Consider the following 23,855-nt stretch of genomic DNA (forward strand, 5'->3'; position numbering starts at 1 on the left):
GTAGCCGAGAGCATGTGGATGGCCTGCAGATGCGACTGCCTCTTCTTTCGATTTTATCTGGAAGGATTTTAATAACCTTTTTTTAATCAATGGCAAGGAAGAGAGAGAGAAAAAAAAGCAATAGCTCTACCCTGTTTTGGGATTCCCTCCAGATGTATGAGCAAGGAGCAGGTGCCCGCTGACTGTACTCTCTTCCTACACAGAAGGAAGTCTGGCTCCAGAATCCGACAGTTGCATTGCACTCGAAGTGCTTCCTGGAATGTACAAATGCAATTCCACTAAGTTGAGGAGGTTTCCCATGCCTTTTGGTATCTCTTCGTTAATTTTATTAGAACTCAAATCCAAGAATTCCAAGTGGCTGTGATTTCCCATGGCTACTAGATTTTCTCCAGTAATTTGATTTGATTCGCAGTCAATGCTTAGTGCCGCAAGCAGCTAAGATTCCTGAATTTTCTGGAACTTGACCACTAATTCGATTTTCAGATAAATCTAAATACTCCAAATGGTTGAGATTTGTCAACATATGCAAAGCAACAGGCAACCTGCCATGGAATTCACATCCGTGGAGATCAAGGTGAACAAAGCTGCTAATATTAAACAGCCAATGGAGGATGCCCGATTCAAAGAAATTGCATGGTGAGAGATGTGCATGATTCAAAGATAACAGGTAACGAGAGACTGGCACTCACCAGTTCCGGTATATGACTGCAAAGGATCCAAAAACAAAACTCTTCCCCTTCAATGTAAGTGACTTTGAGAGAATAAGATCTTAAGAATTTCCCGGAATTATTCAGTTCGACAGAAGCAAAGAAAGCTTTAATGTCTTACTTCTACTCAAAGGAAAAGCTACAATCTCTTCCTTTGTTTTTCTCATGTTTTTAAGAAATATAGTGGGAACATAACAACCAGGTTTGGAAACCTAGTACACTCCCCCGTAGGAAGAGTGCCAACAAGCTGAACTGCAGCCAGTTGGCTTCTCTGTTGCATTCTATAACGATTCTTTTCACTACCTCAACAGACTGAAGAAACAACCTAAAATATGCAAAAGTACTTAGATACTCGTTAAAAACTAATGACATGATCGTGATTAACTACCAAGCCGTTTAAATTTTATTTTTATTGAGAAAAAATGGCCAAAAGGCAATGCATCCAATAAACAAAGCAAGTCAAACAAATTTCTCATGGGTAACCAAATAACCTTTATATTAAGGAAACAAACTACCTATGCACCTATCTCGAGCACCACGTTAAGAATTTAGAAAGATGGCGATGCCTAGCACCTTCCCAACTGGTAAACAAGCCAAACGCCAAGGATCTTGCTTCCAAAGAACTGCAGGCCTTAGGGATTTCAATTTTCTGGTCACTGTGATAGGTGTTTCTCCTTCCAAAATTACATAAAAGAACATGCTTTCATCCATGGGCTCGATCAAGATCGTGGGGTTATATCCAGATGCAGCCAAACTGCAATAGCCCTTGACACTTCAATTTCAGGGACATCAAGACCTGTTAATGATTCATCATGTAATTAAGGGACCGAGAAGTTCACTGAGTGATGGCATCTCTGTTACATTCCCTACTGGACTGGTACCGGCCCAGACAAGCAACATTCCCAGAATCTTCTTTAAGTTTAAGCCAACAGTCCCTTTGATTGATCCCAAAGAAAATTGAGTGTCCTCATCTTAAAAGGAGCAGGTTATCCTCCCTGCGAAATGCCAAGAAGAAATCAGTGGAGACAGAAACATCCAAAACAGCGGAATAGTATAAGAATCAAAGAAATTTTAGTAAGCCATCAATGTTATCAAGCAAAGAAAAAACAAGGACACGGCATTCAAATCTTACTCTGCAAAACTCACAGCAGGCTATGCCCCTGAAAGGATATACCCACTAGATAATGACCAAGACTTGCCTCAGGCTTCAATGTATTGTGAATGACTGCGGGATCTCAATGAATCACTGTGAATGCTTCTTCCTTCTTGCTTCCATGCATCCCTGCATTTTCTAAGAAAAATAAAAAGTGTGTTCATCATATCAGATAGATGCTCACTTATTTTTAGAAAGAGATCCACGTTTATTTAAGACTTCACCAGATCATCTCCAGCAATCATTTCTGAACAAGTTTCAGTCAGTTTGTTCTCAGCAGTTGGTTTGTTTACACAATTTGGTTCCTCCTCCTCATCGGACCAGTAACCGTTTTCTTGCACATCTCGCATGGCCAAGTCGTCAAACTCCTCATCAGACTTGGTCAACTCCTCATCAACAGAGCCTGCCATCTGAAAGACAGAATAAGCAAAGGCAGATTCTTACGCCCCTACTTGCCACTTCACAGTAAATCTTGTAAGAAAACAAAGAGTAAAACAGGGTTTATTTGTAAGTCATTCTCAACCTGAAACTAATCTAGCTAGGTCACTGGCTAAGGCACAAGGAAAAACATGAATAACTGATTTTTGAGCAATCAGAATAGCTTGGATGAAAAAATCATTCCGACTCCTAGCAACAAGATGAAACCAAATCAGCAGTAGCCAACTCCTACTCAATTTACAGAGTAGCTTTAGCTTATGAGACTTCAGAAAGGGAAAAAGTCATCACTAAGCACACAACATTATTGCAGCTAGAATACCAAATGAATTGTAAGTATAACTTTGTGATGACTTCATAATATCTTTGTATAGATTCTCCTGATATTAAGAACAGCATGACTAACTTCAATGTATAAAGTCAATATATTTTATCTTTAAACTTTTCTATACCACAATTGGATTTTACAAAAATCTAGCTGCCTTGAAAAATCTATGCTTGTTGCTCTTTGACAACTTGCTTCCTGACATGCCTCAAATTGCATTGTCTAAATATCAGATAAATTATGAAGGAATTGTAATTGATGTTTGGTCTCGACATGGGCCCCATACCGGTACTATTGGGTGTGGTATAGTATGGTATACCCCCATACCGCAAGGCAGGTGGAGCCATGCTGAACTGCCTGGTTTGGAGCATACTGAACCGAATTAGTGTGGAATTGGGACAATTCCTAGTCTTAGTTTGCAACAATGCTGGAACCGGTCCCATCCTGATGCCTTTCTCCTCTCATTTCTCATTGACCGGCACTTATTAGTACAGTATAGTATAGTACCAACCCGATTCCTAACTGATACAACTCCTAAAACTGGTTTACATAATCTTGATATCAACACAAGGTATGTTGTTGATGCTGGCATAACACCCAAACCACATATCAGTACTGAAGCATATCGAGCACATGTATTGTACTAGTACAATAGTAGGTCGGTACAGTATCATCCACTACAGGTAGGCACTTTTAACCTCTACTGCAATAGCCTCAAGTACCATCTCAGGTCCTTGTTTGATGAAAATGTCATTTTTAAATCAAATACAACAGTTCGTTTAACACCAAGGATTGATTTCATGTTGTGAAACTATCATTGATAAGTTTATGATACTTTGCAGCATCCTTTTATCAGAATTTATTGCCTTCTTACCTCTTCAGGGATCTCCTTGTCATCAATATCACTTTCATCCTCACTGCTATCCACATCAAGTGGATCGTCAGCTTCTTCACTAACAGACGCTGATAATTCCTCCTTGACCTAGATAAAACAAGAGCTAGGTCAGTTAGCTAAATGATAAGAGAGAAGAATCAACATGCCGTAAGGAAAAAAGAGAAGCAGCCACAGTGATAAAAAATATGCTGAATATAAGCTAGATAGCAAGAAAATCTTCCATTAGAACATAAATGTTTCACTTGATAGTTTTGTCAAGAAAGTAATTGTTTATTGAAGGTCTGCCAAACCGGTACCGGGATCAATGCTGGTGGGCTATCGGTTCAATACGGTACCGGTTTAGTATGGGGTGAATCGGGTGGTTTATCCCGATTCAATAGACCATGATTCAAGCTTTTTAAAAAGATAGGGAGGGCAGAACCGGTTCAAACCAGTGTGAACCAAACCGGGTGGGTCAAAGCGGTTTAGAACGGTTCAGGAAGAATTTCGAAATTTAGGGCAAAACCGACTGATGAAAGCACAAAAGTGTGATCTACATACCACTTAAATTAGTCTTATTGTTAACAGATGATGATAATATCGCCGAGTTAATATTATATTTTTGTTTCGTATAGTTTATCGTAAATCAGAGATAAAATGCTTATTTGATACAGATTTGGTTCAGGAAGATATATAGCCCAAGCTGTGCGCACCCGATCTTGCCATGGCCTAGTCGAACCCATCATTTATCAAGCTCACAATTATGGGCAGCAGCCAAGCCTGACAATATTGGAGCGACACCTGGCGACCATCCATATGGAATGCACAATGGAACATCTACGATCCTGGCACTCCCGCGTGCAATCTCCCAACACTCATCTGCGCCTCCCAGCTTTCTTGCCATGACACATGCCAAAGATCCTGCCGCAGCTCTCATCCATTATCATCTGCGCCTCTCAGCTCTTCTTCCGGACCCGCATCAGACCCCCTAGCATCCCGCGATCACCTCCCAGATCTCAGGATCCCACGCATCATCCATTACCATCTCCCGCCTCCCAGCTCTTCTTCCGGACCCGCATCGGACCCCCCAGCATCAGCGATCTTCCGGAGTCTCAGATCCACGGCGTCCGAGCTTCTTCTCCCGCGAGCAATCTTCCGTGATCATCTCGCGATCACCTCCCAGCTGTTCGCCTCCTCCACTGATTCCGTTTCACCTCCCAGCCATTCACAACCTCAATCCGCTTCTCAGCCTTCCTCCCAGCCGAGATCAGCGTCCATTGCTTCTGGATCCGCATCCCAGCTTCTTCCCGGCCATCCGCTCCTCCTGCAGGTCCTGTGATCAGCGCCCGCTTCCTCCTCCATTCCAACGTTCGTGAGCATCTCGGCACCATCCGCATCCCAGATTCCAGCGTCCGTTTTGATTTGCTTGGAAGATTATTTGAAATTTGGAGAGGATTTCCTTGAATAAATAGGAGGGGTTAGCAAGCCAGGAGGGGGGCTTCCTCTCTCTCTCTCATGCTGTTTTGGTTCCCATTCAAAAACAGAGGAGACTCTGTTTTCAAAAGAGAGAAGGGAAGAAAGAAAGGGAAACAGGATATGCCCTGTTTCTGAAAAGAAAAAGAAAAAAAAGAAAGAAAAGAGGAGGTGATGTTTGTAATGGGAGGCTAACTCCTTTAGCAAATGGTGATGGATGAACCTTTGTCATGTTGCTTTCTTCAAGTACACTCTCAATTTTTATTCTAATTGATTTATATCCATTGGTATGTTTTGGATTCTTGCATATTTATTTATTAGATAGATCTTGTATGGTTTATATATATTGATGCATGGATTGTTTCGATGTTTGATTTGTCGTAAACGTAACCGGCACGATAAATACTTGGATGTTGAATTCATGTTTTCAGATTATATACTCCATGATTAGAACTATTCTATCAAATTAATCCTTAATCAAGAAATCGCCGAGTTTAGTTTTTCTAAACTTCTAAAAACCATCTGAAATCACATCTGAAATTAAACTAATAATTCATAGACCGCTCCTTGAGGAATCGACCTCGGACTCCCGAGTTTTACTGCTTGTGCGATTCTCCTGCACTTGGGAGATTAGTTTCGTGAAAGCATTTTTGCGAACGCATCACCGACCTAATTCCCCACCAATTTAGTTTGGTACAGGGTGAACTAGACGGTTTGGCCCGATTCGGTATACCTTCACTTATTCCTTTTATCAATTAATGCAACAATCTAAGAACAAGAGAATGTGTCAAATTTCATTAGAATAAAATAGTAAAGACCAAACACACTAGATGCTGTTTTATATTTTGATATATCTTCATAAAGCTACAGATGTAGAATCAGTAAAATCTTTTAAGGAGACAGTTAAACTTCTACAATACCATATTTCAAGCTACAAAAGCTAGAATGCATGTGCCATCCTAAGCACATCATTTATTTGCACAATGAATAAAAGAAAGTATTTTTTGGGGGGGCACCCAACTGCCAAAATTTGTCAAGATATCTAAAGAGACAATTAGGTTAACATTAGTGGTCACATCACCGTGGATCTAGGTGATGAAGTCACTCAGGTGAAAAATGCTTGTGTAGTAAATTGCACTGTGAGGCTGTTGGTTAGATTGTGCAAGAAAAATTAAGTCAACAGAACCCAAAATAATAATAATGTAATATTTTCCTGGTAAAAGGCCAGGCAGCAAATAGCAAACATTGCATCACGAAAACATGTCAAATTTCAAATGTCACACAACATGGAAAGTACTACGTACTAGCAATCCAAGCCTATAGAAATGCTGAAAATTATCCCAACTACAGAAAAAGGTAAACCAAAACTTGGGGACTGGAAAGCAATATGAAAATTAGCAACAAGGGTGAGAAGCAATAGACAATGAAACAACTCATTTCTGAGTTTTACGGATCCAAGAAGTTCAACTTAAGTAGATGTTCAGGTTAGCTTAGGTGTATTCTTATTCCTTATTCAACTCCTGAGACTCAAGAAAGATGCGATGTAAAACCATTAGTCCACACCTCCATCTTCTGCAAAACTGGTACTTTTGCTAGAAAGATGGAAATATATTGCCCAGCTCAACAATCTAATTTTCAAATGGGATCAATTGAAGGATCAGAAGACATGCAAAAAGATCATGATATTAGAAGATTAAAAATATAACATACCTCTTTGGCAGGTCCTGATGACCTTGGAGAGCCGCAACAGGAGGAAAAATATCTGCTACCAGTGTCAGTACCATCAGCCCCAGAGTCACTAATGCTTGCAGTCTGACTGGTGCTCCCAATATCATTAGGCCAACCACTGATCCCAAAATTACCAAATTGAAGATTAACTGGCTCTGACTTCCCTATCTGTAAGAGACCATATACAGGACCTTCTCCACACTTCTCACTGTCCTGGTTAGAGAAGAGTTTTCCTTTACCATTGCCAAGCCAAGACTTAGCAACAGAGCCATCTTTATTGATAAGAGCCATCAGATGTCTTGGGGACCCTTTCCTCTGGATCAATTGAAACATTCCTTTGGAACCCAGTGAGTTAGCAGCACACTGGTTTCGATACTCTTCATCTATCATAGGCACTGTGTTTGTCGTAAGATCATATAGCTGCTCTCCGGCCTCACGCCTCCGTAGGCAGCTGAAGACAGTGGCATGAATTGTCGCCACACTCTGGTCAACATTTGTATTATTTATTTTGGGCACTCCATGTTTATCAGCCCGATTGCACAGATACTCCTGGATTATTCTGATATTCTGAAAATACTTAACATATTTGTTCTTTTCAGGGTCCAATGTCATGTATTTTGAACGTATAGCAAACCTCTCCATGTGTTTGTCCTCATTTGCTATATAGATCATGAATGGTATTATCGAAGGATGCTTCTTCATTAGTCCCATCTAGCAGATGAGAATTAGAGAAACAATTAGAAAATTTAAAAATAAAAATAAAACCTATATAGTAAATAGGTCATATTTCTTAGAATACATGGAAGGAAACTTTCGACCATATCCATCAAGTTGAAAAGAAATTGAACACAAAATATAATTCAACATGAATATGATTAATCAACTTTGATAGCGTACTAATGACCTGAGTTTAGAATATATGATTTGTCTTAGATGCATTGTATAGACTGTAGAACTACTCAACCGTCACGAATTTTGTCCTCACAAAGAGATAAATGTGAAGAAGGAAACAGAATAAGGCATTATTCTTCCATACGTACTCACCATGAAATTGAGACTTAAGTGAACACCCTCAATAATAACAGATTCTTTCCGGTCTTCCCAAGCAGTGATCAGTTGATCAAGGCTCTCAATGACCATTTCACTCTGTGCTTTAAACCCCTCAATAGCCATTTGTTTTTTGCCAATCAACTTCAACTTAGAGCCTACAGCTGGAGACTGGCCACCATGTTGTTCAGTTGGAGCATTATCATATAACTCTTCCTTAAGCATCAAGTGAGAAGCCCCAGCTAGTTTCTTTGCTTTCCGCTTAACCTTTGCTTCTGCAACTGCCACTAGGTCAGATTAGATCGAGTTAAATATATATATATATATATATATATATATGTAAGATTGAGACTTGGATCGGATCCAATTCTTGAACTCAACCCAATCCACGAGTCTTCAAATATGGTTCAAATCAAGTCTAAATAGATTGAGATTTGGTCAGATCATGGATTGTCCCAACCTATTTGCAACTCTCCTCATGCTTTCTAGATCTTTTTAGGGTGGTTGGTGATCTAATTATATAAGCAGGCTAAGAACAACAAGAGAATGCATTGACATAGCTGAGGATATATTTTTTTTAATTTTTTAATTATAGGTGCTCAAAAGGAACTCTCTTTTTGTAATAGTTTTGAGATTTCATGAATTCATATATATTCATGTGGGTTATTTTTATTATTTTGGGAAAACATATTTCAATAAGTTTGACACATTTACTTCTTTCTGCTCTGATCATTTGTTTGTTATTTTAGACAGCATGTGATGTGAAACTTTTTTGGGATAAGTTTTTCAAAATTATTTAATTGAACCACATATAGCCAATCTAACCTTCTCCTTTCAGATTTGGCTGCATTCAAATATTCAAACTAAATCCTATGATGTATTTGCACTTTCACATTAACTTATAGTATACCTTCATCTCATGCAGCTAAAATTTGATCTTTTCCCACTCATATCCCATGGTAATTTGGGGATCCAAAATTTCATATTCAAATAGTTAACTTCCAACTTTATTTTATCAGACATTATTTTTCTATTTTTTCTCATATACTATACTTGATGTGCAAACAATTTAAATTTTTTCACCCATACACGATTTAATTAAAGCTTTAATCTTTATTTATAACAATATCAAATTATACTCATTATATATAATAGAAGGATTGTTTTAACTCTACGAATGATCATAGCAATATGCCAATATGTTTGCACTTACAGTACTTTCTCAATTTTAAGAAGACCTCTTAAAAATCTTTCTAAAATCTTTTTGTAACTATTTCTAGATGATGGAAGCGTGGTTTTCTATTAAAATTAGAATTAATAAAAATATTAATGGAAAAATAAAGACATGTGCTTATATAATTGGCTATTTAAGGTCATCAAATGCATCATTCATTCATAGGTGACATAAAATGAGTTACGAAGAGCAAGAAGACTTCTTAATGTCCTAGTTTAATTGACTGCTCCATGCGTTGTAGATTTTTGGTGAATGCACACTTCAACTATGTAAATTATTATGTTTTATTTTGAAAAATATCAAACTATAATTTTGATTGTGGTAGTTTTTCTTCCTTCTTTTCAATCCCCTTTTTTCCATTTATGTATCTATTTCTAAATCTACAATGGCTAGTCAAGTTGGATAAATGTCAAATTCTTGTCTCCTCCTGCTTTTAATTTTTTGAAAATAAAACAAATTTAAAAAGTATTAATTAGTACTAATTAATGAAGTCCAAGAACATAACTGTTTCTAAGTGGAATTCTCTTAGAGTTTATGTATTTATTTAAGTTTGTGCCTTTTTATGTTATAGTGGCACATTTATATAAAAGGTATAGAAAGTGTCACATTGTATCTATATAAATCCTTGTAATTCACAGTTTTATAAGTGGAGGGAACAAGTGAGCACTAGTGTATTAGGTCTGATTAAATTAGTCCCTTTGTTATCTTTCTTTCTCTAAATTTGTTCTTCTTGCTATTTTATTTTAGTACTTCTTCTTCCTCAATCTTGGAGATGTAGCTTAGAGTGCAGCTAGACTTGTAAGAGTGCCTGCACTCTCCACATAGGATTAGAGCTCTTTGGGAGCTTAGTTGTGCTTGTAATATTGTAAAGAGGAAGATTAGTAGAAGAATATCTAAACATATAGATTCGTGTTGATAAGGATGGATCCTAGCAACAATTTGAACAAATTCGAGGTAAGCAAGCTCCACAATACCAACTACCAATGTCAAAAGTTTTGCATGAAAGCTTATCTCTAAGGGTAAGATCTTTGGGAGATTGTTTCCAACCATATCTAGAATTGGTAGCATGCATGCCAAAGCTAAGCAAAAGTGGTGGCTAAGGTGTGGCGGGGCCTTATTCATTTTAAGGAGCTTTAAGGAGCCACCAATGTAAATATGGGGATACTTTGGAAGCTATTCGCAAGGAAGAGTATAAGAAGATTTCAATTTCTAGAAAATAAGAATGCAAACACTACTCAAGTTGAACAAGTTAAAAATTTTCATAAAAAGTATGTGCCTTTGGGATGTGGCCTACAAAGAAAGGGATCTTGGTGCATGGATCTAAAGATACATGAAGTTGCCACCTTTTGGGGCATCTTTGATGTCGTGTACATGGAGTTTTTTAATCCTTTTTATAGCTCTTTCATATGATGAATATGGTGAAGTACATGAAGTTAAAATATTTGAAAATATAAAAGATTTAAAATTATATAGGAGAGTGGGGAATTTTTTTTATGATGTAGGTTGGATTAGCATGGAAGCTTTTCTTAATTAGAGGAGCAAGCTCATGCACAATTGGAAAAGTTTTATAAGAGATAGGCCACATGTACAGTGTGGAAGGTAAGTACATCTTCGTGAAGATACCATACATGCAACTAAATATTTTGTACAAGAGAATGAAGATATTCATGAACCTTTCATATCAATAGAGACAACCATAAGCATTATTGCATTTAAAAACATTGGACCCAAGTTTCAAATTGAAAAGCTACATGTTTCCACATCCCTCAAGTTTCAAATTTTTTAAGAAGCTAGAAGTGGTGCTTAGAATGGCATATGAAAAAAAAATGGTTTAAGGGAGCATGTTGGAAAGTAAACCAAATTTAACAAAGTATTGATTAGTACTAATTAATGAAGTCTAAGAGCATATCTCTTAGTAATTCTCTCTTAGAGTTTATATATTTATTTAATGTCCATGTCTTATGGGTTATAGTAATGCATTTACATAAAAGGTATATGAAGGGTCATATTGTATCTATACAAATCCTTGTAATCAACCATTTGTAAGTGGAGGAAATAGGTGAGCATTAATGTATCAAATATCTCTAAATCAATCCTTTAATAATCCTTTTATAATCTTGTTTAGTTAGTAAAAGTTTGATTGTTTGTTCCTCCTTCAAATTTGTTCTTCTTGCTACTTTATTTTGGTCTACTATGATCCTAGGCGTGTAGCTTAAATTGCTGGTGGAAGTGGTTGCGATTTCTATATTAAATTAACTATATCATTTTTGCCACACCATCTCCCTTCCCCTTTTCCATCCTTTGCGATCTTTATTCTGAGCTATTTGCCCTAGTTAATTTTCTCAATAGTAAACAAAATTTTTATTTATTATCTTATTAAATTTTATATTATAATCTTAGAAATTGAATAGGGCAAATTGAGTAAACAAAAAGAACATAGATCCCTTGAAAGGTTGAAGCTTAAATGATTTCATATCAAAGCAATAAAAATTCTTGATCTCACTTAATAATATAACTAGCTAAAAAATCTATTGCACCTAAAACTCTAACCATAGGTGCAAAATTTAGAATAAAATGCATCAATAGATTTTAAAAATGTTGCACTTATTAGTTAAACTTGGGTTAACCTCCAGGTCAAATATGGGCTGAGTTGGAAAACTTTTAATTTATATTCAATCTATTTTTAATCAGGATAAAAAAAATATAAATTTATATGTGATTTTCTAATTTATTTGTTTCCGCAAATATATACCCTATATACCCAATCTAGCAATCCATTTTCTCGAAAACCCCTACCACAAATATATATATATATATATATATATATATATATATATATATATATATATATATATATATATATATATATATATATATATATATCTTCATAAGTGAAGATATAATATGACCATAGATTTAGGTTTGGCATCCAGATAAAGTAAGCAAGCAACAAGAAAAAATAAACTGAAAAAAATATATAATAAATTTCTAATGATTTTTCTCTCCACTCTTCTTTTAATATTTTTCATTCTTTAAGTATTAATTGTGCAACCTTCTTAATCATTTGACTAAATTCTTGACTAGACTATAACCATTACATAATTAGCAGTGTCCTAAGGGTTTGGGGGTTTGGGGTTGAATTTTAAAGTTTTGCTCAATCGAGTTGAAAGGGCCAATAGGTACACATATACCCAACCAATATCCAACCTAATTAAAAAAAATTCCTCATCCAAACTCATTATTTATTTCGGATGGTTCACACAAGTTGATGGTCCAGATCAAACATTGTCCTCTCCTCTTTCAACTAGTGAATTGAGTTAGCACATAGCAATGGCTCCCCAAAATCCTTCAAACTTCCCCCTCCGTTCCAGACTCATGGCTGCCTCACCTTCGAATATGCTCAAAAGTCCATTTTGATGCATCAATTACCATTTCTTTTGCTGGGTTAGCTTTATTGTTAGAGATAACAATAGTCTTTCATTCATATTGACATCATGGCATATGAATCCTTAATCAATTCCTAATGCAAAAATTTAATCTAGTTAGAAAGCCCTTAAGATTGCAAAGTACCTACTCCAAATAGAGGATACTCAATAACAATGATGATCTAGATAAGAGAAAATAGGGATGACCTTAGCATCTATAATCTTTTGCGCCTGAATATATAGACTTATGGATTCCTTCCATTCTAATAGTGTCAGCCACATTAATCACCAAGGATATATGGGCTTATGGATCTCTATTCCCATGTGAATCAAAATTTTCTCTGCGGCACACAAAAATCGCGACCAAAAACTACGGTTATAGGCTGTTGCATTAGTCATGTACAGTCAAAACTGTGTCCAACCGTGCCCGAGAGCAGCATCAGACCGAACACTCAAAACATAGCCAAGTCCGGAGTTCCAGATCTGACCCGGTTCGTTTGGGGCTCGCGTTGCGTACTGTTTGGCGTCGCCTCAGCCTTTCGTCGAACGCCTTTCGTTTCTTCTGTCAATCGCCGGGCTGATTCGTTCTTTTCCCGACGATGACGATGACGATGGGAGCCGCTCTTCTCAAACGAATCCTCTGTCGCCCTGCTCCTCCGCTCGCCATCTTTTTCCGTTCTTCATTCTCGTCCTATACGACCCCAGAAGCGACTCGGCTCCTCAAAGTCGGCGATGTACTGAGGGAATCGAGGCGGTTCTCCGAGTCGGACGTGGCGCGGTACTCGGAGGTGAGCGGCGACCGCAACCCCGTCCATCTTGATGCCGATTTCGCCCGGAGAATCGCTGGTTTCGATGGCGGCAGAGTCGTCCACGGCATGCTCGTCGCATCACTCTTCCCATCCGTCATTGCCTCCCATTTTGTATATTGCTCTCTCTCTCTCTCTCTCTCTCTCTCTCTCTCTCTCTCTCTCTAGTTGAATGCGTGCTTAGGAACTGAGGTTCTTTGAGGAATTTCGTCAATCGGCTGAAAGGCGAATGAGAAAGCTGCTACCTGTGGCATGCACCGATCTCTCCTATGAACACAATCCCATTAAGTTGTATCTCTGTTCCTATCACATCATAAATAAATATCACTTCTACGTACCACAGTGAGAGTGAGGTGGCTCAGGAAATTTGACTATGCTTCTATCATTAGAGTAAGTCTTCAAAGAGATGAATAGACACCCTTTAGCTAGATTTCAGCAACTGCTATTTTTAAATTTTCTGTTTGCCTTGCAGTCCTGCCAGTGACATTGGAAGCAATGCTGGTTTGTATCAATGTAGAAGTATTTGAGACTCGCTATATATCATTGAATGATCTCAAATGAATAATGAATGTCTGACCCCCTTTGCCTGAATTGTTGGAGGCTATGGTATGCTTTGGTTGTTTAGGAAATCTGCATGTTTTATAACAGAATTGTGTGATGTAACCTGCAACAATGGTAGAGCTTGCATTTTGCCCCCAGGACGATGTGAAAGAGGGTTTCAATATCTAAATGTTAGGTTCTTAGTGCGACATCTTACATGCTGGATCCTTAAGAAGACATCGAATTCTTGTATCGACATCACCATTTAGTTGGTTTGAGGGAGCTGCCAACAATTATGGATTTAGAAATTCAAGTGATAGCAAAGAAGTCATACTTCATCGTAACAATAATTTGTGCCATTCTTGTTATGATTGACCAAGAAGCTAAATTGTCTATCAAGACTCTCTTTTATCTATAATTTTGACAATGTGCTGGATCTCACCTTAAAGCAGTACTTACTAAAGCATGCATGCTACATGACTCACATATCAAAGCTCTCTTCTTTAGCTTCCCTCTTCAATCGTCAGCATTTAGCTTGACCTTTGTTATTATCTTCATTACAATGATTGCCGGTAGAGTGTTTTGCAAACAACAGTGGTATCTCTACTTGTAAGCTTTCTGTGCTGGTGCAATTTTTTTCTGACAAAATGACTTTATGTTGCTATAAATTTGGGTAAAAAAAGATTTTCTTCTGATATCAGTACACACCAGTATACACACATGTGCCTATTGGCTGAATTACATGACATCTCTCTCTCTCTCCACCATGTAATTTACTTTTTTTTGCCCTGAATGTGTAGCCTGGAGCAGTATACATTGCTCAGACTTTGAAGTTTAAATTGCCCGTCTATATTGAAGATGAGGTTGTTGCTGAAGTACAAGCAACACATGTGAGAGAAAACAAGAAAAGATACATGTCTGTTACACCATCTCTCACCTTTAATGGAGAGTATAGGTTTCCCTTATTTTAACATATCCGTTTGGTTCTTATGGCAGTGTTAAGTTTGCAACAAAATGCTTTGTGGATAAGAAATCTCTTGTCCTTGATGGTGAAGCCACAGCCATATTACCAACATTAGCACTGAACAAATGACAAGCATTCAATTTTACAGGTAAAATTCCCTTTTTATAATCTTTATTATTTCTTAGATCATTGCTTGGTTCATATTTCCAGCCTACAAGAATGAAAAACAAGAGTATATATATTATGTCATGGATAAAAATTTCTTGACATGCCCAATTGAAGTGAATCTAGAATAATACATTACTGCATAGTAGAGACAAGAAATGCATTAGCTCTCACCTTAATACTGATATACAAGAAAACATGTATGTACATGCAGACATAGCAAGCCATGCAGGTATTCATTATTTTGAAATCTACACTGTGCATGCAAGTGGATCCTGGACAACTATTTCAGGTTTTCCTTTGATGATTCCTTCTGGGTCATCTTTGCTGCCTAATCCAGCATATAGTATAGTGTGGTTTGGGTAGCTAGGATGAGGCCATCACTATAGTTTCAGTCTTACCTTTTCCAATGATGTTTTCATTGTGCAATCCTATGTACTGCTAAGACGACAAACATATAATGAACCACATTTATATTATGTGGCAGATTTAACCCATCAAAGTATTTCTGTCTGAAGAATTTTCCTATATATACAGGCCTATCTCTGTCCAAAATATGTGATAGTTTCCCGTCATTAGTTCTCTGGTGTGCATGCAGTAAGCACCCTGATCCCCCTCTTTTTAGTTAGTCTTTTGGTTTGCAGTAATTGTTTGTGGCCCAGGTGAAAATGATGAGCATGAGTCTTTTATATAGCATTGTGATGGTAAGAATAGTTTGCAATTAAGTATGACTGACGGATTTTTTTTCCGCCATGGTAGGGAAGATGAAAAACTATTGTGATGTCAGTATGTGGATGCTCGCGATGGTGCTCTAGATGGCAAGATCATGTTCAACAATATAGAACAGATTGGCGGAGTTTTTCATCAGCATCTGATGAGGCAGCAGGTCTTCACAAGAGGCAGTCTGGAATCAATTGATTGGGCAACCAGCCAGGATTGGGTCATCTTTTATCTTTATGCTTTTTCTAATTAACCACCAGTCTTTACCAGTTACGCAATATAAACATTGTAGCATAATTCATGTTCATTTGTTTTATTGATTTGTTTCTCTGCATTATATTATTTTGTGTTCCATTATAACTTCGTGCTTTGCTTCATTTGACCAGCCAAATTTTTAGAACGAAACCATCCACAATGTTTTGTTATGGAAATGAAAACCCATCATAAATTAAAAACACTGTCCTGAATCTTTTCTTCTACACAATCCATGATTATGATTGTTGTTCTGCAATACAGCCGCTAGCCTGCTAAAGAAAAGGACTCCACAACAGAAAAAATAAGAAACTAGGCAAACTGGGAAGCTGTTTGGGAGACGCCGTAAGGTTGACGGCCTAATCCACTGGAGTTCGGTCATCATGTGTGTGGCATATGAGCCTGTAAAAACAGAGCTTATTGCTGTTGATTTGATGATTGATGATCCCTATAGGATAGGACGCAGTCAGCGAGAATATATTATTGGAGACAGATTGATTGGCTAAACAGCGGTAGCCACAAAAATTTTGATGCCCAAAATAATGCATAATCAAAGTGATGAAAATTAGATGAGACAGCACCTGAATAGGAACATTTCACAATAAGTTATGGGTAAGTCTTGAAGTAACGGCAACAAAACCTCAAAACTTCATGAATAACATATAACACTTGAAAGATAGCAGCAGCCAATCCTGCATTTCATGCAAAACTTACACAAAATATAAGAGTCAAGGAAAAGATAATCCCGATGAAGGGATAACACTACAAATAATCAATGCTGCTAAAACACAGTCCCTTCTCAAATTGCACTCTGCGCTTGTATCTGTGATTTCTGAATCATTCATCTAACCTAATTCTTGGAGACCAAATAGGGCAGAGTGCTTAGATGGTAAGACCCTCAGGTTGTGCAGCCACCGGTGCCTTTGGTTTGGGCTTCTCCACAACAATAGCCTGTGTTGTTAGGACCATTCCAGCAACTGATGAAGCATTCTGCAATGCACATCGAGCAACTTTTGCAGGGTCGATGACACCAGCTTCTAACAGATTCTCATACTTGTCAATCATCGCATTGTAACCAACCTCCCACTCACTGTCCTTAATCTTCTCCACCACCACTTCTCCCTCCACACCCGCATTATGTGCTATCAAGGCAGCAGGTGCCACCAGTGCCTGTCCGGTCACGAAATAATAAGATCCAATGAATCAAGGATTATTAGCTAAGGGGAGTTTAAAAGGCCTGAAGTTTTAGCTGAAACGAATTCCTTATGAAACAACTTTAGATACAACTATTGTTAAGACTTACTTTTTGCACAATGTCAGCACCAAGGCGCTCATCTGCATCTTCAAGCTTATCCTTTATGGCAGGAACACAGGTAGAGAGATGAACATAGGCAGCACCACCTCCAGGAACAATTCCTTCCTCTATAGCTGCGAAAGTAGCATTCTTGGCATCCTCAATTCTGAGGTTGCGGTCTTCAAGCTCTGTCTCTGTTGCAGCACCGACCTTGACAACTGCCACACCACCAGAGAGTTTTGCAATCCTCTCCGCTAGCTTCTCAGAATCGTAAATAGAGTCTGTCTCTGCAAGCTCCTTCTTTATCTGGGCAATTCTCGCCTGTATCTCATCCTTGGTTGCTGCATCTGCAATAATGGTGGTAGAGTTTTGAGAGATGGTAACCTTCCTTGCAGTGCCAAGCTGCTCCACAGATGCATTTTCTACCAATAATCCAAGATCTTTGGCTTGAAACTCAGCTCCTGAATAGACAGTTGATGAAAAGAATAGTCAGGGAATTGAGAAGAAAGACAGCAGATTAATGGATACAAATAGCTACAATATGAACACAATAATTGCAAATCAGGGTTTAATTGAAGCATGAGGTCTCCCAGTTGAAGGTTTTACTGGATATAAGTTGAAACATGGTTATCACTTCAAAAATCATAGTAAAGTAGTATCTTCTTGAAGCATGATGCACCATAGTTTACAGCTTATGCCTACAAAACAAAAAAAATATCATCAACCATACTTGGACATGCGAAACATCCAGAAGATTCTGACACATGAACCTTTTAAAAATTAGACAGAAAACACCTGTATCTTATACACCTATGTCAAATAATGTAATGATCTATGTATATTAATGTGCTTGACCTATTGTTCCTTTATGTCAGAAAATCAATAAAATGTTTGTTTTTGGCCGTTACGTATTACTTGATAACTTTCACATGGATGTAGACATATAATAATGATCACATCAAATCTGATGCCATTTATAAAGCGTCAAGGAGTGTCGTTAAGTGTGGTAGTGTCCAACACACCAAAGAGCACAAAATTTGGTGTCTCTAGGTAACACTGCAACTATAAATAATGCGATGGATTGTACACTCTAATAGAACAGAAATACAGTCAGGTGAATCCTTCCCCTTCACAATTATCACATAATAAAGAATTTTTATAACTACGAGCTCTAGTTCTCTCAACAATAATATAAAAGAACAGAAACTCAAAAGTGAATGATATGAAGAAAAATTCTGTTCTCAACAGTTTTCAGGAAATAGTTGAACAGGAAAATATAGAAATAGATAGAGTACAGATCTGGCATGACTCTGGACAATTATTACATGAATTTTCTATTCTTATTTGTTGTCTCTCTGCAGGCAACAGGGAAAAGAGGTCAACAACTATGTGGAGATAGGAACTCCAAATACCAGTAGGGACTTCACTTCTGAAAAAAGAAAGAAAGAATTGACCCCTCCACCAAAAATATAGAAATTGAATTGGCTCCCTGCAGCTAAGTTCTTGACTTTGTGAACTTGAAGAATAAAGTAAAACTGCCATTCTTAACAAGCTTAGCTCAAACATCAGGCTAAGTTACATGAAAGTATGCATCAATAACAACAATTAACCAATTTCATCACCTGCATCTATTATCCTTGCAAAAATGATGTGAAGAAGATTTTCCGTCAAATACAAATCCAAAATAATTTAATACTCAACTGTCGAGTTTACTTATTTTGAAACAATTAGAACAAATTACTTAACCTAATAGTGAGTTCACAGCCTCAAGAAAATGATTTGCAGAAGTCTCAGCATGCATCCACTTGAGCTGCGTAGCTAAATGACTGAAGAGAACCCTTTTGAAGTAAATATTCACAAAATGATTTGAAATTTCACGAGTCTTATAATCTAATAATAAACCAAATACCTGAGAGAGAACAAATTCAAAAAATAAGGATAAGATGCTAAAAATGCTTCAATGAGAACTGGTATACTATCAAAAAAGGATATACTAGATAAGTAAAACCACCAGTAGTAATCAGATGATACCAATTAAAACAGAGAGATGATGATCTTCGTATACATGTGCAGTGCTACCAAATTCAGTCAGAATATATATTTAAATCTGAAGGAGGATTGAGGTATAAAACTATTTCGTTTGTAATTGTCAAGGAGAAGAAATAAGCAAATCTTAAATCAATTAAGAAACAGAACCTCTAAACGTTACCTGTCACAATGGCAATATCTTGAAGAAGAGCCTTCCGCCTCTCACCAAAACTAGGAGCCTTGATTGCAGCAACATTAAGTATACCCCGCAGCTTATTCACAACAAGAGTTGCCAAAGCCTCACCAGTTACATCCTCAGCAATGATGAGAAGCGGAGCTCTCAGTTGTGTGGTTTTCTCCAACAAAGGGATTATTTCTTTAATTGTTGAAATCTTCTGGTCAGTTACTAGAACTTTGGCATTCTCAAATTCAACTAGTAACTTCTCAGGATTTGTGACAAATTGTGGGGAGACATAACCTCGGTCAATCTGCAATGATGGTTTCAGAAAACAAACATAAATAGAGTTACATAATGCACCTATTTCAAAATATAAAGGAGACAACAGCTGGGGTAGTTTGAGGTCTTGGAAAATGCAACAAACCTCCATTCCTTCTTCAACATCAATAGTAGTCTCAAAGGATGATGAAGACTCGATAGAAAGAACACCATCGGGGCCGACCTTATCAATAGCATCAGCAATCATGCTTCCCACAAACTCATCATTACCAGATGAGATAGAAGCAATAGCTACAACACCAAATAAAAGGATTTTAATAGAAATTTCTATTTACAAGGAATAAATTACTAATATCATCAATTTTTGCACTATTCAGTTTCTTTTCTAACTATACAAGTGACCACTTTTTAAAGTGTGGCGCAACTGCTGACCTAAAAAAGATGCTGATTATCCCAATCCAAATATAATGACAGTTATTAAAGAAACAATAGACACATCAAGTTTATGATACCTTTTACATCTCCATGTCCCTTAACAGGGCGAGCTCTCTTCTCAAGCTCTTCCACCAGCCCCTGTACAGTCTTGTCGATTCCCTTCTTGATGGACACAGGATTTCCACCAGACGTAACACTCAGCAGACCCAAGTTAATGATTTCTTGTGCAAGAACTGATGCGGTCGTAGTACCATCACCAGCAGAGTCATTTGTCTTGCTAGCAACCTTCAATCCACAATTAAAAAAACATGCTCCATCACTAATCCAATTTCCTGTTTACTACAAGCATAACAGCACAAAAGCATGAACAAATTTCTGACAAGAAGCAATCACAACCATAGGATCTAACAGACTGGATGCTGGCCATTCCTTGCTTTTGAATCTTATTATTAAGTTAAACTTGATTATACAAATACTCTCCCACTTTTATTGGCCCCACAATTGCTCTCCCTTGGTAAGGATTCTTTCTCTCCCTCACGCATTAAATCAACTTAAGCATCTTTTACAATTTTGGTTTACATAGGTTCAAACACCTCACAAGTAACACTTTAGATCTCTTCATGCCTTTGGCAAAGTAGGAAAGTATCACTTTTTTAATCTTTTACTACTTATTGCTCTGTTCATTTGTATGATTAATTACATCTGAGAAACCATAACTTTAATGTAATTTTCCCTCCAAAACATGAATTTGTTTGTGCACACTTGCTCTAGCTAAAAAAAGGATTAAATTGCATTAACGTCTACCATCATAATATGTGAACAACCCATGGAACAAAAAAAATATATAAAAAGCTAAAGTGGAGGCAATTAAATGAATGCTATAAAACTATCTGTCTACCTCACGAATCAACGCTGCACCAGCATTCTCCATAGGATCTGCGAGCTCAATAGCCCGAGCGATGGTGACCCCATCATTAACCACTCTGGGGTTCCCAAACTCATCCAACACGACATTCCTCCCTTCAAATCAGAATCAAACCGACACATTAGTGCAGCTACAACCTAAAAATTCCACCAATGTTCAAAAACATACAGCAACTCAATGGCCAGCAAAAAAGTTAAAATTTTTTAGGGATTTGCGACATTAAAGCACTCAGTTCAGATTTCAGACAGAAGACGTACCAACAACTACAAAATACACAAAAAGAAAAAACAACCAACAAAGAAAGGAACGGGAGGAAACAAGAATACCTCTAGGGCCGAGGGTGACTCCGACAGCATTAGCGAGCTTCTCCACGCCGGCTTGGAGAGAGCTTCTGGAGCTCTGGTCGAAGGCGATGTCTTTGGCCACCGCCCGCACGACGAGCTGCCGTTTGCCGCTGGGCCTCTGCCCCGGGCTTGCTCTCCTCCACAGGCTCTCCTGCTTCACCACAGAGACCGCAAATATCAGGAGCAAGGTATTCGACAATAAGCCCCAACCGCAACAAGAACATCGTTCTCATAGATCTTATAACAGAATTCACAGAGAAAAGAGAGAGAGACCTGGCGATGGGAGGAGCGGAGGAAGGAGGCGGTGGAGATTGCGTTGGCTGAAGCCATTTCACCAAGTAATTGAAAGCTTTTTCTCTATAGACGGAGAGGGGAGAGGAGGGATAATAGAGGAGATGGGTGGGGAAGGAAACCTTGAGGATAAGGTGACTGGAAGAATGGCATTTCCCCCGGTTTAGGAGGACTTTGTAATGTGCTCCCATAGGACTTCCAGAAGATTCGGAGTGCCCTCGTTTTTATTTTTCGGGCACACTAGGCAGGGTCTTCAGTGTAAAGCTGATGAAATATCGGGCTCCAATCGAAGCTAAATATCCGGCTACAATAGAAGCTAGGCCAATATATATGCCCAGTCCCATGGTAGGGTTGGGTTGGACATAGGCTCGGGCCGAGCCCAAGCCTACCAGACCGGGCTGACTTTGGATCGGGCTTCCAGTTAGGCCCAAAAAAGTTCAGATTGGATTTGAGTTTAAATGTAGAGTCTATTTATTTTTGTGGCGGGCTCGGATATGCCATTAGTCTGGCCCGAGCCTGAGCTTGAACAAGACCCGAAATGGAGCCCAAATTCATGCCTGAATCAATTTGTTTTTATATATTGCTATTTAGAGAGAATAATGAGAAAGTAAATAATAAATTAAAATAGATTTAATTGGAAATAATATATCATGTATCATTTATTTGTACTATAGGAACGAGCTTAATTTTTAACTAGCTCATTACTTATGAAGCAATATTATTAAAAATATTAAACATTGGTTGGGTTCATGCCAGATCTATTTTTGGCCCAAACGGATAATTTGGGCCAGCCCAATAAAGTTCAAGCCGGGCTCACGCTTGGATTATTCAAAAATTTCTAGCCTAAGCCCGGCCTAAAGCCTGAAAAAAGTCCAGACTGAATTTGGATAGAGGCATGGCCCGACCCAGCCTACTTTCAGCCCTACATATGGGCTAGGTTCAATCTAATTATATGATACAAAGTAGCATCTAAAAAGTTCATTTTAGACAAGTAATAAAATTTAATTCCCTCAACCAGTTGCAATATTGAAATAATTGGTATATTTAAGGCTTAAATGTACTAATTATTAGTTAATATAATTAACATATAATATGTATAATCTTAGATCGGGCTGGGTTCATTTTTTTAGATTTTTCCAGGCCTAACCCTTTTTTTTGATCGGGCCAACTCTTTTTGGTCCAGGCCATCCCATGGGCCAAATTTTAATGCCTAAACCTATTGAATTTTTGGCTGGACTAGGGCGGGCCACCTGACCCGTGATAAGCTCTATTTGGGTGCATCCCTTGGCAAGCTCTTTAGCACGAATTTATGATTTAGCCTTGAAGGTTGGCGGGGCTACTTCAAAGAGCTTTTTTTTTTTTTTTAATGTTTCTTTACTTTATGTTTTCTCATTATCTCCATTGTTGATTTTATCAAAAATATATAGATTTTAATGGGTTAAGTTGTAAGTAAATTTTTTTTTGAGATTTTGAATTTCATTTATAGTTTATTAAGTATAAAAACTTATGATAAAAATGTTGAGAAAGCTTATATTGTTAGTATATTACTTTAAAATCTTGTAATGTTCAAGCCCCATATTGCATAGGAGAATAAGCAACGTAATAATCATGAAAAATGATATCTACTTTTATGTATGAAAAAGATACTCAACAAGTGAATTACGTTATGTAAAGATACAAGATAGTTAGCATGTACATTCTATTGGCCATCTAATGACATATTTGTGATACATCCAAATTGGTTGATTGCTTTTGCTTTCTTTTGAAGAATTGACCTTCTATAAATTGGATTAAAGAAAACACCTCTAAAATTTCATGTAGTGTATTGTATTAGTTCTTGGTTGGGGTAAGCTGAAATTTTGAGTAGTCCCATATCAATTTTACTGCGAACTTCTATCTTACTATTTCATAACTATGCTTCATTATGATAATTTGTTAGCTTTTTCTTAAAATCTGAGATTTAGCATGCTATTATTTTTCCAATCATTTGATATATTGTAGGGATTTGTTGGAAATGGATCTTTATTGCAAAAGGTAGTTGTTGGTTCACATCCTAGGCAGGAAGTTGGCTTGGTGTTTATTTTAGAAGAAGAAAATAAATTTTATAACTCATATTCTTGGAGATCTAATTCTAATGTTCGTAAGAGTCACTGTAACAGCAGAAAGAATTAAAGCATGCAGAGTAGAATATTTTTCTACAATAAGGAAGGTACTTTATGGTATTCAACCCGCA

At 37.5% G+C, this 23,855-nt stretch overlaps 3 protein-coding genes across 5 annotated transcripts; 1 reads left to right on the plus strand and 2 right to left on the minus strand.

The window, feature by feature from the left end:
• Positions 1 to 1,846: 1,846 nt before the first annotated feature.
• LOC103705432 (P-loop NTPase domain-containing protein LPA1-like) lies at positions 1,847 to 8,464 on the minus strand. The gene is made up of 5 exons (XM_008789143.5): positions 7,740 to 8,464; positions 6,678 to 7,406; positions 3,495 to 3,602; positions 2,085 to 2,270; positions 1,847 to 1,998 (listed from the first exon to the last, which is right to left on the minus strand). The coding sequence occupies exons 1-5, from the start codon at positions 7,965 to 7,967 to the stop codon at positions 1,951 to 1,953; spliced, it is 1,299 nt and encodes a 432-aa protein (XP_008787365.4). The 5' UTR covers positions 7,968 to 8,464; the 3' UTR covers positions 1,847 to 1,950.
• A 4,261-nt stretch (positions 8,465 to 12,725) lies between these two features.
• On the plus strand, positions 12,726 to 18,046 carry LOC120110864 (hydroxyacyl-thioester dehydratase type-like protein). Of its 2 annotated transcripts, XR_005511984.3 has the most exons (5): positions 12,726 to 13,321; positions 14,548 to 14,663; positions 14,744 to 14,859; positions 15,414 to 15,473; positions 15,636 to 15,772. XR_005511984.3 is itself a non-coding variant. In XM_039126758.3 (4 exons), exons 1-3 carry the CDS (start codon positions 13,001 to 13,003, stop codon positions 14,838 to 14,840), a joined length of 534 nt encoding a protein of 177 aa, XP_038982686.2. In that variant the 5' UTR covers positions 12,726 to 13,000; the 3' UTR covers positions 14,841 to 14,859; positions 15,636 to 18,046. The 2 variants fall into 2 exon arrangements, 1 of the variants encoding a protein (XP_038982686.2); XM_039126758.3 differs by lacking the exon at positions 15,414 to 15,473 and having other exon boundaries at positions 15,636 to 18,046.
• On the minus strand, positions 16,431 to 21,924 carry LOC103705413 (ruBisCO large subunit-binding protein subunit alpha-like). 2 transcript variants are annotated; one of them, XM_039126757.3, is made up of 8 exons: positions 21,605 to 21,924; positions 21,314 to 21,482; positions 20,961 to 21,082; positions 20,140 to 20,347; positions 19,773 to 19,918; positions 19,352 to 19,658; positions 17,152 to 17,603; positions 16,431 to 17,018 (listed from the first exon to the last, which is right to left on the minus strand). In XM_039126757.3, the coding sequence occupies exons 1-8, from the start codon at positions 21,659 to 21,661 to the stop codon at positions 16,731 to 16,733; spliced, it is 1,749 nt and encodes a 582-aa protein (XP_038982685.2). In that variant the 5' UTR covers positions 21,662 to 21,924; the 3' UTR covers positions 16,431 to 16,730. The 2 variants fall into 2 exon arrangements, with proteins under 2 accessions (XP_038982685.2, XP_038982684.2); XM_039126756.3 differs by having other exon boundaries at positions 21,314 to 21,485.
• Between the last annotated feature and the right edge of the window lie 1,931 nt (positions 21,925 to 23,855).

The sequence above is a fragment of the Phoenix dactylifera genome, chromosome 6, assembly GCF_051530095.1.
Source record: "Phoenix dactylifera cultivar Ajwa chromosome 6, Ajwa_hap1_PhDact_Kaust_v1.1, whole genome shotgun sequence".
Taxonomy (NCBI): Eukaryota; Viridiplantae; Streptophyta; class Magnoliopsida; order Arecales; family Arecaceae; genus Phoenix; species Phoenix dactylifera.